General features: G+C 46.6%; 1 protein-coding gene across 1 annotated transcript in view; it reads right to left on the bottom strand.

Moving 5' to 3' along the window:
* The window catches only part of NPHS1 (NPHS1 adhesion molecule, nephrin), a 34,025-nt gene that overhangs the window by 12,163 nt on the left and 8,809 nt on the right, over nt 1–13,053 (bottom strand). Inside the window, exons 8-18 of the mRNA XM_054998891.1 lie at nt 11,083–11,240; nt 10,596–10,737; nt 9,275–9,399; nt 7,628–7,808; nt 7,077–7,206; nt 6,048–6,220; nt 5,286–5,426; nt 4,505–4,645; nt 3,560–3,681; nt 1,311–1,482; nt 658–814 (exon numbers count right to left, since the gene is read on the bottom strand). Coding sequence (XP_054854866.1) covers nt 658–814; nt 1,311–1,482; nt 3,560–3,681; nt 4,505–4,645; nt 5,286–5,426; nt 6,048–6,220; nt 7,077–7,206; nt 7,628–7,808; nt 9,275–9,399; nt 10,596–10,737; nt 11,083–11,240 — 1,642 coding nt within the window. The remainder of the gene's footprint in view (nt 1–657; nt 815–1,310; nt 1,483–3,559; nt 3,682–4,504; nt 4,646–5,285; nt 5,427–6,047; nt 6,221–7,076; nt 7,207–7,627; nt 7,809–9,274; nt 9,400–10,595; nt 10,738–11,082; nt 11,241–13,053) is intronic.

The raw sequence follows: 13,053 nt of genomic DNA, 5'->3' as shown, positions 1-13,053 counted from the left end.
CCATCCTCAGAGCTTAATTCTTCTACCATGAAAAGTCTGGGAAGCAGCAAGCAGAACAAAAGGCACTTTGAGGGTTAAAAGCGCCAGCACATTACGAATTAAAAACATGTTATGAATGTGCAATTTAATGTTCAAACTCCTTTTTTTGCTGATACATCCTTCATCCAATTTATAGGTGACGGCTGACATTTAGTTATAATAAATGAGATGCATTCATTAGAAGCCTCTACGCCTAATTTTCATCCACACCCCCTTCTGCCTTGCGAACACTGTGAAGTGAATTATATTGAAGTCTCTTCATCTCGACCACAATCATCCAGGGTTCAGATATGTGCTGAACCAGATACCAACACATTATTGGCTTGAACTATAACCAAAGAACTCTTGAGTCACCACTGAACTCAAGCCAAATATGAAATATATTTCTGGACACTCACCCTCCCCCCACAATCATTTGCTTTGGATTCCCTAAAATAAATCTGAAATTTGACATTTCAAAAAATTAAATGGATGCATGTCTCCTGCATTTGCCAGTGTTAACCAGATGTAACCGGGAAAGAGCGGATCCCAGAGGGGTTACTTTCGTGCAGGATCCCAGGAAAGTACAGGATCCCAGAGGCTTTCTGTTCACATATATCTTGAGATGAAGACTTTCACCTTGGATTCTGAAGATCAAGTGCAACCCCTTTCTTGGACCAGCTGAATTCCACCAGGGGAACGCCTTGGGCATGACACGGGAGAGCGGCTGTGCTTATCCCATCCCCCGGAGCCCCCACTTTTCTCTGTCCAGGGCTCTTCATGATCTCTGGTGGAACTGGGGGGGAGTGAGACAGGAAGATTAAAACAGACCCCAAAAATCGACATCGTCAGAACTTTTACAACGTTCATGCAAATGTGACTATAAGCCAATTACTCAAGAAGCAGGGCGAATTTGGGAAGAGCAGCCGGAATTTTAGCTCCACATTCAGAAGTGATGGAACCATGGTATGATTCTCAGATTGCAACAAAGAGACAAAATAACAGCTTCAACTTAACCTGGGATCCCACATCCAAGCTTCCAGTGCAACTGAAAGATGCTCATGCTTAGAGTTTCCCAGAGAAAAGCGGTTTCCAGCTGCAGAGTGGATGTTGTAGCCTTTCACATGAATAAAGTTGCAGGGGATTTTTAGGTAATGGGATGAGAGCCCCATCCAAGGACACTAAGAAATACCACTGTTGGATTGTGGGTGATGGTGGAGGTAGAAGACAGGGCTTTAGAATGCATCTGTCAGCCAAGGATATACCAAGGGGTACCTTAGCAAGACACTTACATTGTACAACCAAGCGGGCGCTGCTCCTTGCTGCTGGGGAAATGCCATTGTCTACCTGGCATTCATAGAGTCCAGCATGGGCTCGCTTTGCCTCCTGGACACGCAGTCGCCCCACCAGCCCTTCTGACAGCACTTCAATGCCCAGCTCTTCCAGGTTACGCTCCAACTCACCCTGTGCAAGTGCAGAGATTGGAAGACATCAAAGCCAGCATGATGCAGTGGTTAGAGTGTCAGGCTAAGTTTGAAGATACCCAAGTTCAACGGGCCTCACCCCCTCCAGCCAAGAAGCTGCTATGCAGCCTTGGGACGGTCTAAGGTTGCCAGCTCCAGGTTGGGATGTTCCTGGAGATCTGGGGGACAGTGCCTGGAGACAGCAGAGTTTGAGGAGGTGAGGGATGGCAGCAGGGTATAATGCCATAGATTCCACCTTCCAAAACAGCCGTTTTCTCCAGGGAAACTGACCTTCATCATCTGGAGATCAGCTGTAATTCCAGGAGATTTCCAGCTACCACCTGGAGGATGGCAACCCTAGGACAGCCTACCCTACTTAACAGGATTTTGGTAAAGATACAATTGAGAAGTGGAGAATCATGTACATCACTATTTGCTCCTTGGAGAAAGGAGGGAATAAAAATAGAACAGCAGTAAAAATCAGAGACAGACATGGCCCACAATTCTTGCAGTGGGAAGCAGGACAGCGCTTTCCCCTCCCCCTCCCTCCTTGTATTCTGCCTTATCTCCTTAGACAACAAGGAGAGGCTGTGGCAGAGTGGTAGAACTGCTTGGCGTGCGGAAAGTCCCAGGTTCAACCCCCGCCATTGCCAGTTTAAAGGATCAGAGAATAGGTGGTGTAAAAGACCTCCATCTGAGACCCTGAAGAGCCACTGCCCGAGTAGACAATGCTGACCTTGATAGACCAAGGGTTTGACTCAGCATAAAACAGTTTCATGTGTTCATGTTGCAAACACGTAACAAACATGACAGTCCATCACCAAGATAAAAAAATAACACAACAGATGAAAAACAATCGTATTTGCTAACCGGTTTTACATTCCACCAAACACCCTCGGAAATGACAGCATTTGCATGCCTTTCTGAGTGCAGAAAGACACGCTCAATGCCCACTTGGGTAAGCCATTCCAAAGGATTGGACCTGCCACAGAAAAAGCCCATGACTTGACTGGTGCCAGATTATCTTAACAGAGAGCACAATAAGGACTGTTTCTTTAAGAAGAAACTTCTGGAGTCTTGCTAGGGTTACCAACCTCCAGGGGGTGGTTGGAGATCTCCCAGAATTACAACTGATTTCCTGACTATAGTTCCCCTGGAGAAAATGGCTGCTTTGGAAGGTAGACTCTATGGCATCGTACCCTTCTGTGGTTCCTCCCCCCAGTCCCCAAAATCTTCAGGAATTTCCCAACCCTACTTGCATCTTTTTGGAGGGGGGGGGTTACCCATTCATTTACAACTCTGCATTTGCTTTCTTTCACTAGCTGTTCCTGAATGCTTTCTTGCCAACCAAACCCAAACAGACTGGGTCTGTCCAACACCTTAGCAAAAAAAAAATGAGAGGCCGGGTAAAACCCAGAACAAACAAAAGAGGGAAAAAACACACTGGGGGTATATAGTTAGATCACTCTAAATAGCTATGAAAGACAATGTCTGTAGTCAATCAAATTTTAAAATTTAAATAGTGCAGCGAGTTAATAAAGTGTCTAGTGCAATCAATAAATAATCCGTTATAAAATACATACAAAAGTCCTATCCAGTCACATCAATGTAAATACAAACATTGGGAAATATATGTTATTATATATTATTATGTTATTATATATATTATTAATAACTCACTGCACTGTTTAAAATTTGATTGACTATGGACATTGTTTTTCATAGCTATTTAAAGTGATCTAACTATATGCCCCCGGTGCGGTTTTCTCCTTCTGTTTGCTCTGTCCAATACCTAGCAGCCACCAAGCACTGTCTAACCTGATGCCCTTTAAAGCACGTCTTTACCACTTTGTAATACAAAAGCTTTGAGAAAAGGTCATCTCTTCGCTTTGCATGGCAAGGTCTCATCCGCAAAACTGGGGAAAGTTCGCAGTTTTTTATATAAAGGAAAAGGTGTAGGAAGATGATTGTCGGAATAGAGAACTTATTTTTCTTCCTGCTGTGGAGCTTCCAGTGTACCAACACATACACACACCCAGCCAGTTTCATCCCTTCTTTATGTTAGCGCAGAGACTTACGAGCCATCTCCAAGTGAACATGCCCGCAGGTGCAGGGTTGGCATCAGCTTGACACACAATCTCAGCTGTGCCCCCCAAGTCCACGGTGGTTGGGTCTCCAATGCTACGTATGGATGGAGCATCTATTGGGGGAGAAGTTTTGAGGTACACAAAATCAACACAAAGAAAGTTAGAAGAACCCTAGAATACAAGATCAACATGAAGAAAGTTAAGGGGTAATGGAAAGACCTTGATTCAGCATCCAACCCAAGCGCAGGGAGGATTTTTAATATAACCCAGATGAAAGAGCTGAGCTTACACTGGACATCCAACAAGATGGTCATCTTGTTGATCCCTTGAACACAAAATCAACACAAAGAAAGTTAAGGGGTAATGGGAAGACCTTGATTCAGTATCCACTAGAGATGGGCACGAACCGGGAAAACACCAAACCATGCAGTTCATGGTTCGTCATGTTTCACGAACCATGAACTTTCACGAATTTGCTCCAGTTCGCGAACCAGTTCATTTGGTTCATGAAAACGTCACTTCCGAGGCAGCAGAAGGTCTGCAGAAAGTGTCCCCCCCCCCCCGCCGCCGCCATTGCCTAGGAAACTGATTGATCAGCGCCAGGCTGTCTGCAGTGACAAACCAAAAAACAAACCAATTGAACCAGCCTAAAGTTTGTGGCAGTTTGTCAGAAATGGGCTCTGACGAACCACCAGTTTGTGAACCACAAACCAGCCCGGTTCGTGACAAACTTTGATTCGTATTTCGGTTCATGCCCATCTCTAGCATCTACGCCAAGTGTAGGGAGGATTTTTAATATAACCCGGCCTGGAGGGATTAGGGAATGTAACATCAAGAGAAGCCTAAAACAGAACACGGCACACTTGGCTAGGGTTGAGAAGAACAGACCAAGCCTCTAATTCCTCTGCCCCATATAAATGAAAGAGCTGGGCTCACACTGGACATCCAACAAGATGGTGATCTCGTTGAACCCTTCAGAGTTCTCACAACGCACTGAGTACTGGCCGGCCTCTGCACGTATCACCTTCGAGATCTCCAGAGATCCGCCGTCTCGCAAGTGGTACCGTGGGGAGCCCTCTACAGTAGATGCAGAAAACATAAAAGAACGTGGTATTCATGACTGGGGTGTCATGATCATTAAAAGCAACAACACTTATTTTAAAAAAGACTAAAAACAAAAGAGCAGAAATAAAATTATATTTCAAGGCTGGGAGAAACAAATATATGAAAGACATGGGGGGAAGCCTGGTGCCTAAAAGGCAGTAGCTTTGGAGCCATGAAAACACCCTATAAGGAAGGAGTTCCAGAGTCTTGGAGAAACACCAGAATATCAAGGGAGCATGCTATTCTGAGAATAAGGACACCCAGACCAGGGTCTCCGGTATACGGGTCCTCTTGGTTGTTCCTTCTGCTTCCTACCCACATTTTCCCTGAAGGCTTTGGCTCACCCCTCAGCCTTTACTAAACTGAAATTTTCCCCCGTTGACCCTTGCCTCCAGGACTCTCTGGGTCAGATTTCAGATTGGAAGCTCCTTGGGGCAGGGACCTCTCATTTGGTGGTTACTCTGTCATCTCCAACAGGCTATTGACCTAAGGAATGGGAATCATCATACACATCCGCTCCAGCTCATGAGCCCCATTGCAGGCCTAACCACGGCCCAGTCCTAAAGACCTCCCATCATTTAGGTACTTCTCCCAGGAATCGGGAGGAACCCACCTGTAAGAAGAACCTCTCCGAGGAAGCTCCAGCGGTAAGTGATCTCAGGAGGGCTGGCAGAGACTAGCAGAGGCAGCCGGATAACTTCATGCTCTGCAGCTCGCACCACATGGGGCTGCTCGATGGAGAACTCTGGAGGAACTATAAGAACCAGAGGAAAGAAAGCTGTCATCCTATCTTACTCCTTACATAAGAAGTGCACCACTGATTAAGAAGAGTCGACCATACTGTTTCCCATACTGGGCAACCCTAGGGCCCCAGAAGGCCGACAGGTAAAGAACACAGGGGCCTCGTCCTTCCCTGTTTGTGACACTCTGCATCTAGCATTCAGGGGTTTACTACAACTGGAAACTGGAAGTTCTCTTTAGTCATCGCAGCTACTAGCTGCTGATGGACTTCTCCTCCGCAAATTTGTCCAATGCCTTTTTAAAACCACCCACACTACTGTCCATAATTACATCCAGCTGGCAGTAAGTTCTGTCAGTTAAGTATGCATTGCTTGAACAAAGTTCTTGCTTGCTTTCCAGTCCAGGATGCTCAAGATAATTTCACAGAGACATGATTGCAATTAGAGAGCACCTCTCCATTAACTTTCCTTTCTTTACATCTTCCTGGAGAACAGAATTGACTAAAGTTCCAATGGAATAATTAACCAGATTGTCAATCCAATTAACCAACGGGGCTGTCGGTAGCAAAGACCATTCAAACGCCTGATTCCAAAGACTGTGATGCCTTCTGTCAATGGATAGCCTCAGTACTTACATAGGATATTGAGCTGGTAAAAGGCATTCAAGCCTTCGGAGAGGACTGAGCTGTATGCATGGCATTCCACCCTCTTCCCATGATCTGCAGAGAGAGCCACCAATGTCAGCTGGCCTGAAGTGGAGAAACCACCATACTCCGCCTTCTTCTGCCCAAAGTCGATTGCATTCAACCTGAGGGAAAGATTATTATTGTTGCTGCTGCTGGCCTTTACATAATACTTGTTCAACTACTTCACCATTTTTTGTGTTGTGGTCCTTACAACAGCCCTGTAAGGTAGGCCAATGCTACTGTCTTCATATTGCAGATAGAGGGTGAGGCTGAGAAAGATAGAGTCCCTTACCTATTCCTTCATGAGTTTATCTAATCCTGTTTTAAAGCCATTTATGCTAATGGCGTCACGACATCCAGTGACAGCAAGTTCTATAAGCCAATTTGGTGTAGAGGTTAAGAGCGGCAGGTCTCTGATCTGGAGAACTGGGTTTGATTCCCCACTCCTCTGCTTGAAGCCAGCTGGGTGACCTTGGTCCAGTCACAGCTCTCTCAGAGCTCTCTCAGCCCCACCTACCTCACAGGGTGTTTGTTGTGGGGATAATAATAACATACTTTGTAAACCTTTCTGAGAGGGTGTTAAGTTGTCCTGAAGGGTGATATATAAATCTGTTGTTGTTAATTATGTGGTTCGTGAACAAAGGACTTTCTTATCACCAAATGTCCCAGCAAATTTGTGACAATGTGGAATCGGCTGTCTTGTTGCTCACCCCTAACACTGCTGTGCTACGAGTTCTCGAGCAGAAAACAGGACTTAGAAATGGACCTTTAGACCAGTTCTAGAAAACTGAGGTAATGTGAAGGAGCGGTGGGGGGGGGGAGATATTGTCGGCCTCAGGGAACCAATATTCTCAGAAAGTCTGTGGAGAACTAGGCTGTTTCTGACAGAGATAGATGAGACCCTATAGAGAAGGGCCAAGAACCACAACTGCAACTGTTTTGGGAAGACGTGATGTGGGGAGGGGTTGTCCACCTTACTTCTTTCCATCTTTGAGCCAAGTGAGTTTGGAAGGAGGATTGCTGCTGCCCGACCGACAGGTAAGCTTCAGCGTTTGGTTACGTCTGACTTCTTTGGTTGTCGTAGTAATTGTTACCTGCAGGGGTGGGACTGAGGAAAGAAACAACAGTAAGACAGCCAACTCAGATCCATATTTCAGCTCTGGTACAAGCACTCTCAGGGCAGAGCTCTCTGTTCAGGGGCGGGGGGGAAGTGGCACAGTCCTTCGGGAACTATACCAAGCAGGAAAACACTTGATAAAATGTTCCCAAACTGGCGGGACAAGACGGGTTCTTCCCTATCCTTCCATGCTGGCTTTCTGTGCTCACTCTGGCATGGAGAAGGGCTTAGACACAGAATCCCACATCTGCCCTCAATCACCAATTTCTCAGCCAGCAGGGGAGACCCCAGAAAGCTGTCGCCAATCAGAGTAGACAATACTGAGCCAAATGGACCAATCATCTGACACAGCGTACAGCAGCTTCATATGCAGCTGCTCCAGCCTGTGTGTATGTTGTGTGCGGAGTCTTACATTGGACATGCAGACGAGTGAAGGCTGTGAGTGGAGGCTGGGTTCTCGAGGGACTGGAGGCATTGCAACGGTAGATGGCCGTATTATCACTGGGGGAAGTGGTCAGGAGCAACTCCTTGGAAACGATATTTCCTGACGGCCCTGTGGACGGCAATATCCCATCCCTCACTATCTTGGTATCCTAGGGAAATAATCCAGAATATAGTGAGGTAGCAACTTGTTCTGAATACGCTTGGCATTAGGGAATCAACAGAGAGGCGGAGTTGGGAAGCGGTTTTTCCCTTTTCCGTAAATACAAAGAGGGATGCTCCAACACTCGTTGGTTTGGCTCACATCCTGTTCGCCAGTCACAAACAGCAAGCCAGTTTTTCAACGGACCGTTCACACATCTGTCTGCCCGTTCATGGCTGTTGGCAGGTTGCTTCGACTGTTCCTTCAGGGAAGGGGTGCGACTCAGCAGTAGAGCATTTGCTTGGCATGCAGATGGTCCCAGGTCCAATCTCTGGCATCTCAAATTAAGGATCAAGTAGCAGATGGTGTGAAAGACCAGAGACCCTGGAGAGCTGCTGCCAGTCTGAGTAGACAATAGAGTCCTTGATGGATCAATGGTCTGATTCAGTATAAGGCATAATCAGCAGGTTAATGGATTTTGCCATTTTAGTAGCTGGGCTCTTTGATGCCGAAAGTGCCTGATGCCGTAGTAGGGCTTTTAGCCTGGCAGCTCTCTCTGCCCATGCCTTTGGGGCAAAGTTCTGGTAATATTTGCAGGCCGGACATTGTGTCCCTCCCCTAGGCAAATGAGACACAGATCATGCCCATCCGTACGAGTCATTTTCGTAGAGCATTTAGAACATCTTTTAAATAGAGCCTTATCTGCTATTTTTGTAGATTATCTGTGAAGTTTCTTCTGGTTGAGAAGAAGAAAATCCACTTTGAAGGGAACTACAAGGCACACTGAAGATGACCTCCCTGACAGGCAGCAAAAGAGGAACTGAGGGTGGGGGGCACCATCTCCGCTACAGTGTGGGTGGTTTCGGTGGGAAATGCTTACACATGTGCTCTGGAAGGATAGGTGCCCCCTAGTAGTTTTTAAAGCTGTAGAAATACAGCCCCCGTCTTTAAAATACAGTTCAGTGCAACCAGCTTTTCGCACATGCGCATTCTCACACAGCCCCATGGAGTCCTACTTCCTCCCGTCCCTGCTGCTCCACCTCTCTGTTCAGCAGGCAGTGGTTTAAACAGACAGCTCAATCAGTCACAAATCATACAAATCGGTCATCAAGTGCTTGGCAAAACTTAGTATCTGCCTCATCGAGCTATTATTCTCAGAGCAGCTGCCTGCCAGATATTGACCTCTGGCAGCTCCTTTTCTACATGCAGACACATTCCCGGCAGCTGTTCCCTGCTGGGAACGAACACCCAATGTTCAAGTTTGCTTCTAAGACCCCACAGGATCAGACCATCTGAGAGTCAAAGTACACGTGATGTTGGGGGGTGCATGATCAGATTCTTCAACGTGAAATTTAGGAGAGGGGGATATGGGCTGAGGCTATGGCACTGCAGAAGGAAAGGGCACTCTTCCCTCTGCTTTGTGCTTCCTACTCAAACTCTGAAGAGATTCCAAAGGAAGAGGAAATGCTCAGGTACCTTGAACCAATCAAGGCGAGGCAAAGGATTCCCACCACTGGCAAAACAGGTTAGCTTGACTTGGGTGCCAGCTCGATAGACTGTTTCCGGGGGAGGCACGTCAATCCAGATCTTTTGAGGAGGATCTGAACAACAACAAAAGGAAGAAAGGGGGAAAAGATGAGTTGTAGGAATGGAAATCTGTTGAGATTTTAGCAAGTGCCCTATGTTCAGTCACGAAAGAGTTAAACTGGTGTTCTCTTTGTTTAGTCAGATAGCTAGTTAGCATAGGACCCCTTAGGTCTCCAGTAAAAGTTCCTGCCATAGAAAGGGGAGTCTTTAGTCTTAATGAAGGGACCTAGGATTATCTATCGGATGATCCAGTTTATTGTGGGGGGAAGCAATTAACTAGCAAAATATACTAAGGTTTTATTACTCTTTGTTCAGTCTGCAGTTTTTTAGTCTCTCTTCTGTTCTAGTCTGATCACCAAGATATAGAGATGTAGGAGTTAATTAGCCATTCTTTATTTTCTCACCAAACGTACCCTTTTCCCTGATACGTAGTAAAAGTATTTCTCTAGAGCTAAAACCAATTTATTTCCACTGTGCTAATATTAGACTCTGCAACTTTATCCTCCAACAAAATCAAAGGATACAATATAATGCACGGGTACCCCTATTGGGGTTGTGTCATTCTTGCCCTATGAAGTTGACCCAACATAGGGCAAGGGGAGCAATCAGGATCCTTGATCTGTTGTAATCGCTTCTGTCTGCTTCGACTGGCATTGGCTCTCCAGGGTATCCAGCGATGGTCCTTACCATCACCTCCTATCTTATTCTTTTAACTGGAGATGCCGGGGATTGAACCAGGAAACTTCTGCATGCCAAGCAGATACCCCTGAGCCGCAGCCACTTCCCTTGACCAGAAGAAAAGAATCTGCCATTTACGTCAGATAATTGGTCTATTAAAGTCTGTACTATGACCAGCAGCAGCTTTCTAGGCTCTCAGAGCCAAGCTACAAGTGACGCCTTACACAGGTTGGACACTTGTCAGCTTCCCTCAAGTTTTGATGGGAAATGTAGGTGTCCTGGTTTTACAGCTTGGCTCTCCATTACAGCTGCAAGACCAGGACGCCTACGTTTCCCATCAAAACTTGAGGGAAGCTGACAAGTGTCCAACTTGTGCCAGGCATCACATGTAGCTTGGCTCTTAGGCAGAGGTCTTTCAGATTATCTGCTACCTGATCTCTTTTTAACTGGCAACGGCGGGGATTCAATCTGGGACTTTTGGCGTGCAAAGCAGATACTGTATGATGGAGACACAGCCCTATCCCATGCTCACACAGTACTTTGAGGGTCACACTGGCCTTCTTTGCATACAGGATGGCTTCATTGAAGGCTTCACAGGTCAGCGGCAGGTCATTGTCTTCTCGGAGTGCCCTGTGCGTCAGGTTCGACACGGCGATTTTTCCACCATGAGTTCCCTGCAGGAGGTAAGCAATCCTCATGTGGTGATTTTTGCAGCCTACTTCCTCACAGGTCTCAACTCCAAAATCTCAACTAGGTCCAGCACAAAGTAGTCTGGCACACAATATCGAACACCTGTGACACCATGCTTAAAACACCTACCAAAAAAAAAGAGGAACAATCCAGCACCACTCCGGAAACATCTCCAGAGCTTGTAAGACTTACCCACAAGAACCTTCTGGTGGATTGTGTCCTATAGGTCTGACCTGTCTGCGTCCTGGTCTGAATGGTGCCCCAATTCCACCTTTTGAGAAGGTATCTCACTTTACCTCATGATCGGGCCAGCCCCCAGTCTCACTTACCTCTGAGATGCTGACTTCAGTGGCGTTGAGCTCCCTCCAGCCCAGCCACCAGCGCAACTGCACAGGGGGGTTGCTGGAGGAGGTAGAGCAGCTCAGAGAGATCTCCTTGTTTTCCGGAGTACTGCTTGAGCCAATGATTTTCACCTCTTCAGGGAAAACTGCAGGCCAGAAATGAGAGAGAGAGAGAGAAAGAGAGAGAGAGAGTCGCCCAGTGCTTGGTGTTCATCCCCATCACAGAGCTAGACTGGCAACATTTGTGTTCATGAATGTATAGTGTGCTTCTCTAGGATTCCTCCATCCCCAGCACCCTCAACACCAAGAGTGTGGGATGACGATGTCACTGAATAGCAGTACTAATGGCCAAACTTTGGCACATCAGTAGGAATTGTACCACCATGATTTCTCGGAATGTGTGTAGACACAATCGTCATGGCAATGGAAGATGGACAGCTCCTCCCCACACACAAAAAGAAACATAAAAAGGAAATTAACTGCAGATGAAACATAAAACCTGTGAAGAAAGAAGAGGAAAAAGAAGAGGAAGAGGAAGAAGAAAAGGAGAAGGAAGAAGAGGAAGAAGAAGAGTTGATTTTATACCCCGCTCTTCACTACCCGAAGGAGTCTTGGAGCCACTTACAATCACCTTCCCTTCCTTTCCCCACATCAGACACCCTGTGAGGGCAGGACTGAGAGAGCTCTCACAGAGCTGTGCCTGACCCAAGGTCACCCAGCTGGCTTCAAGTGGAGGAGTGGGGAATCAAACCTGGCTCTTCAGATTAGAGTCCTGCCGCTCTTAACCACTACCCCAAACTGGCTCTGTGGAGCTGCCAGTGTCTCATTCCTGCCTCTCAATTTAGTGAATCTGCAGTACTTGCCACACACAAAAAGTTCACAGAAGACTAATCAGGACCTAACTACATGGGACCCTTTCCCCAGGTCTTGTCAAAACAGACAGGCTCTGTGGTCCCTGCTGAAACTTAATTCTCAAATGTGTAGGGGTCCCATTCAGAACAGAACTACAGCATGTGGGGAGGTCCCCATGGCCACCATTTTCCAAAAACTGACCAGCTCCAGGGAACTACTTTTTGTGCAACTTAAATGTACTGAGGGGCTATGTATAAGTTTCCCCAATGGGTCAAATAGCAGCTCCTTAGGGCCATTTCAGGTGGGGAGACAGGGAGAGAAGGCCTCTCTCTGGGCGCAAAACAGTCCCTGACCCAATCATGTAGGCCCCCATGTAGCTGAGAATGAAGTTGCAAAAGTAATTGAGAGTTCCAAACACTGGCACTCGCAATGCCCATCTGGTTTGATAGGGCCTGGGGCAAATACGGAATTGACCCATAAACAGTGCAACATGGTTAGACCCTTTGAGGAAGCCCTCCAGTGTGGGGGCTCACTGACAGCCCTGATATGTTAACCTGCCACCCCCAAACCCCGAGAATGAGCCATAAAACCTAGATGGCAAAGCCTAGCAATCTTATAAACCTCTTTCTGCCCTCCTGAGGATTTTCTGAAAATAATAACAACATGCCTCAAGGCAATATGCCTCTGAGCATGTGCAGTTGCATTTTTTAAGCAAAGGTTCTAAGGGCATCATGAGCAACTTTTGAAAGACTACATGTCTCCTCTTCTTCCCCTCCCTTTTTTTTTCAGCATATGTGGTAAAACAACAGTAAACTCAATGGGATGGATCCAGCCAGCTTTTCTGGCTCAGTCTTGCTGAGTTCCTTACTACAGCCCCCATTCTACATGACTTTTGTCCATGCAGGTCTCGTCATCTCCAACTCAGCCTTTTTGGGTGATCCAAGGGGTTCTCTCCTCCCTTCTTCATCAGAAGGAAAGCTAGTTGGATCCAACCCAATATACCTTTTTTCTTCTTGTTGTTGTTCTTTCTTCTTTCTGTTCCAGCAAAAGTATTGAATTCTGGCTTGCAAGGCCAGGTGACAACTCTAGCGGTAAATGGGAACTGGG

This window comes from Eublepharis macularius, chromosome 15 (genome assembly GCF_028583425.1).
Source record: "Eublepharis macularius isolate TG4126 chromosome 15, MPM_Emac_v1.0, whole genome shotgun sequence".
Taxonomy (NCBI): domain Eukaryota; kingdom Metazoa; phylum Chordata; class Lepidosauria; order Squamata; family Eublepharidae; genus Eublepharis; species Eublepharis macularius.
The sequence above is the reverse complement of the archived record's forward strand: the minus strand, read 5'-3'. Positions and strand labels throughout refer to the sequence as shown.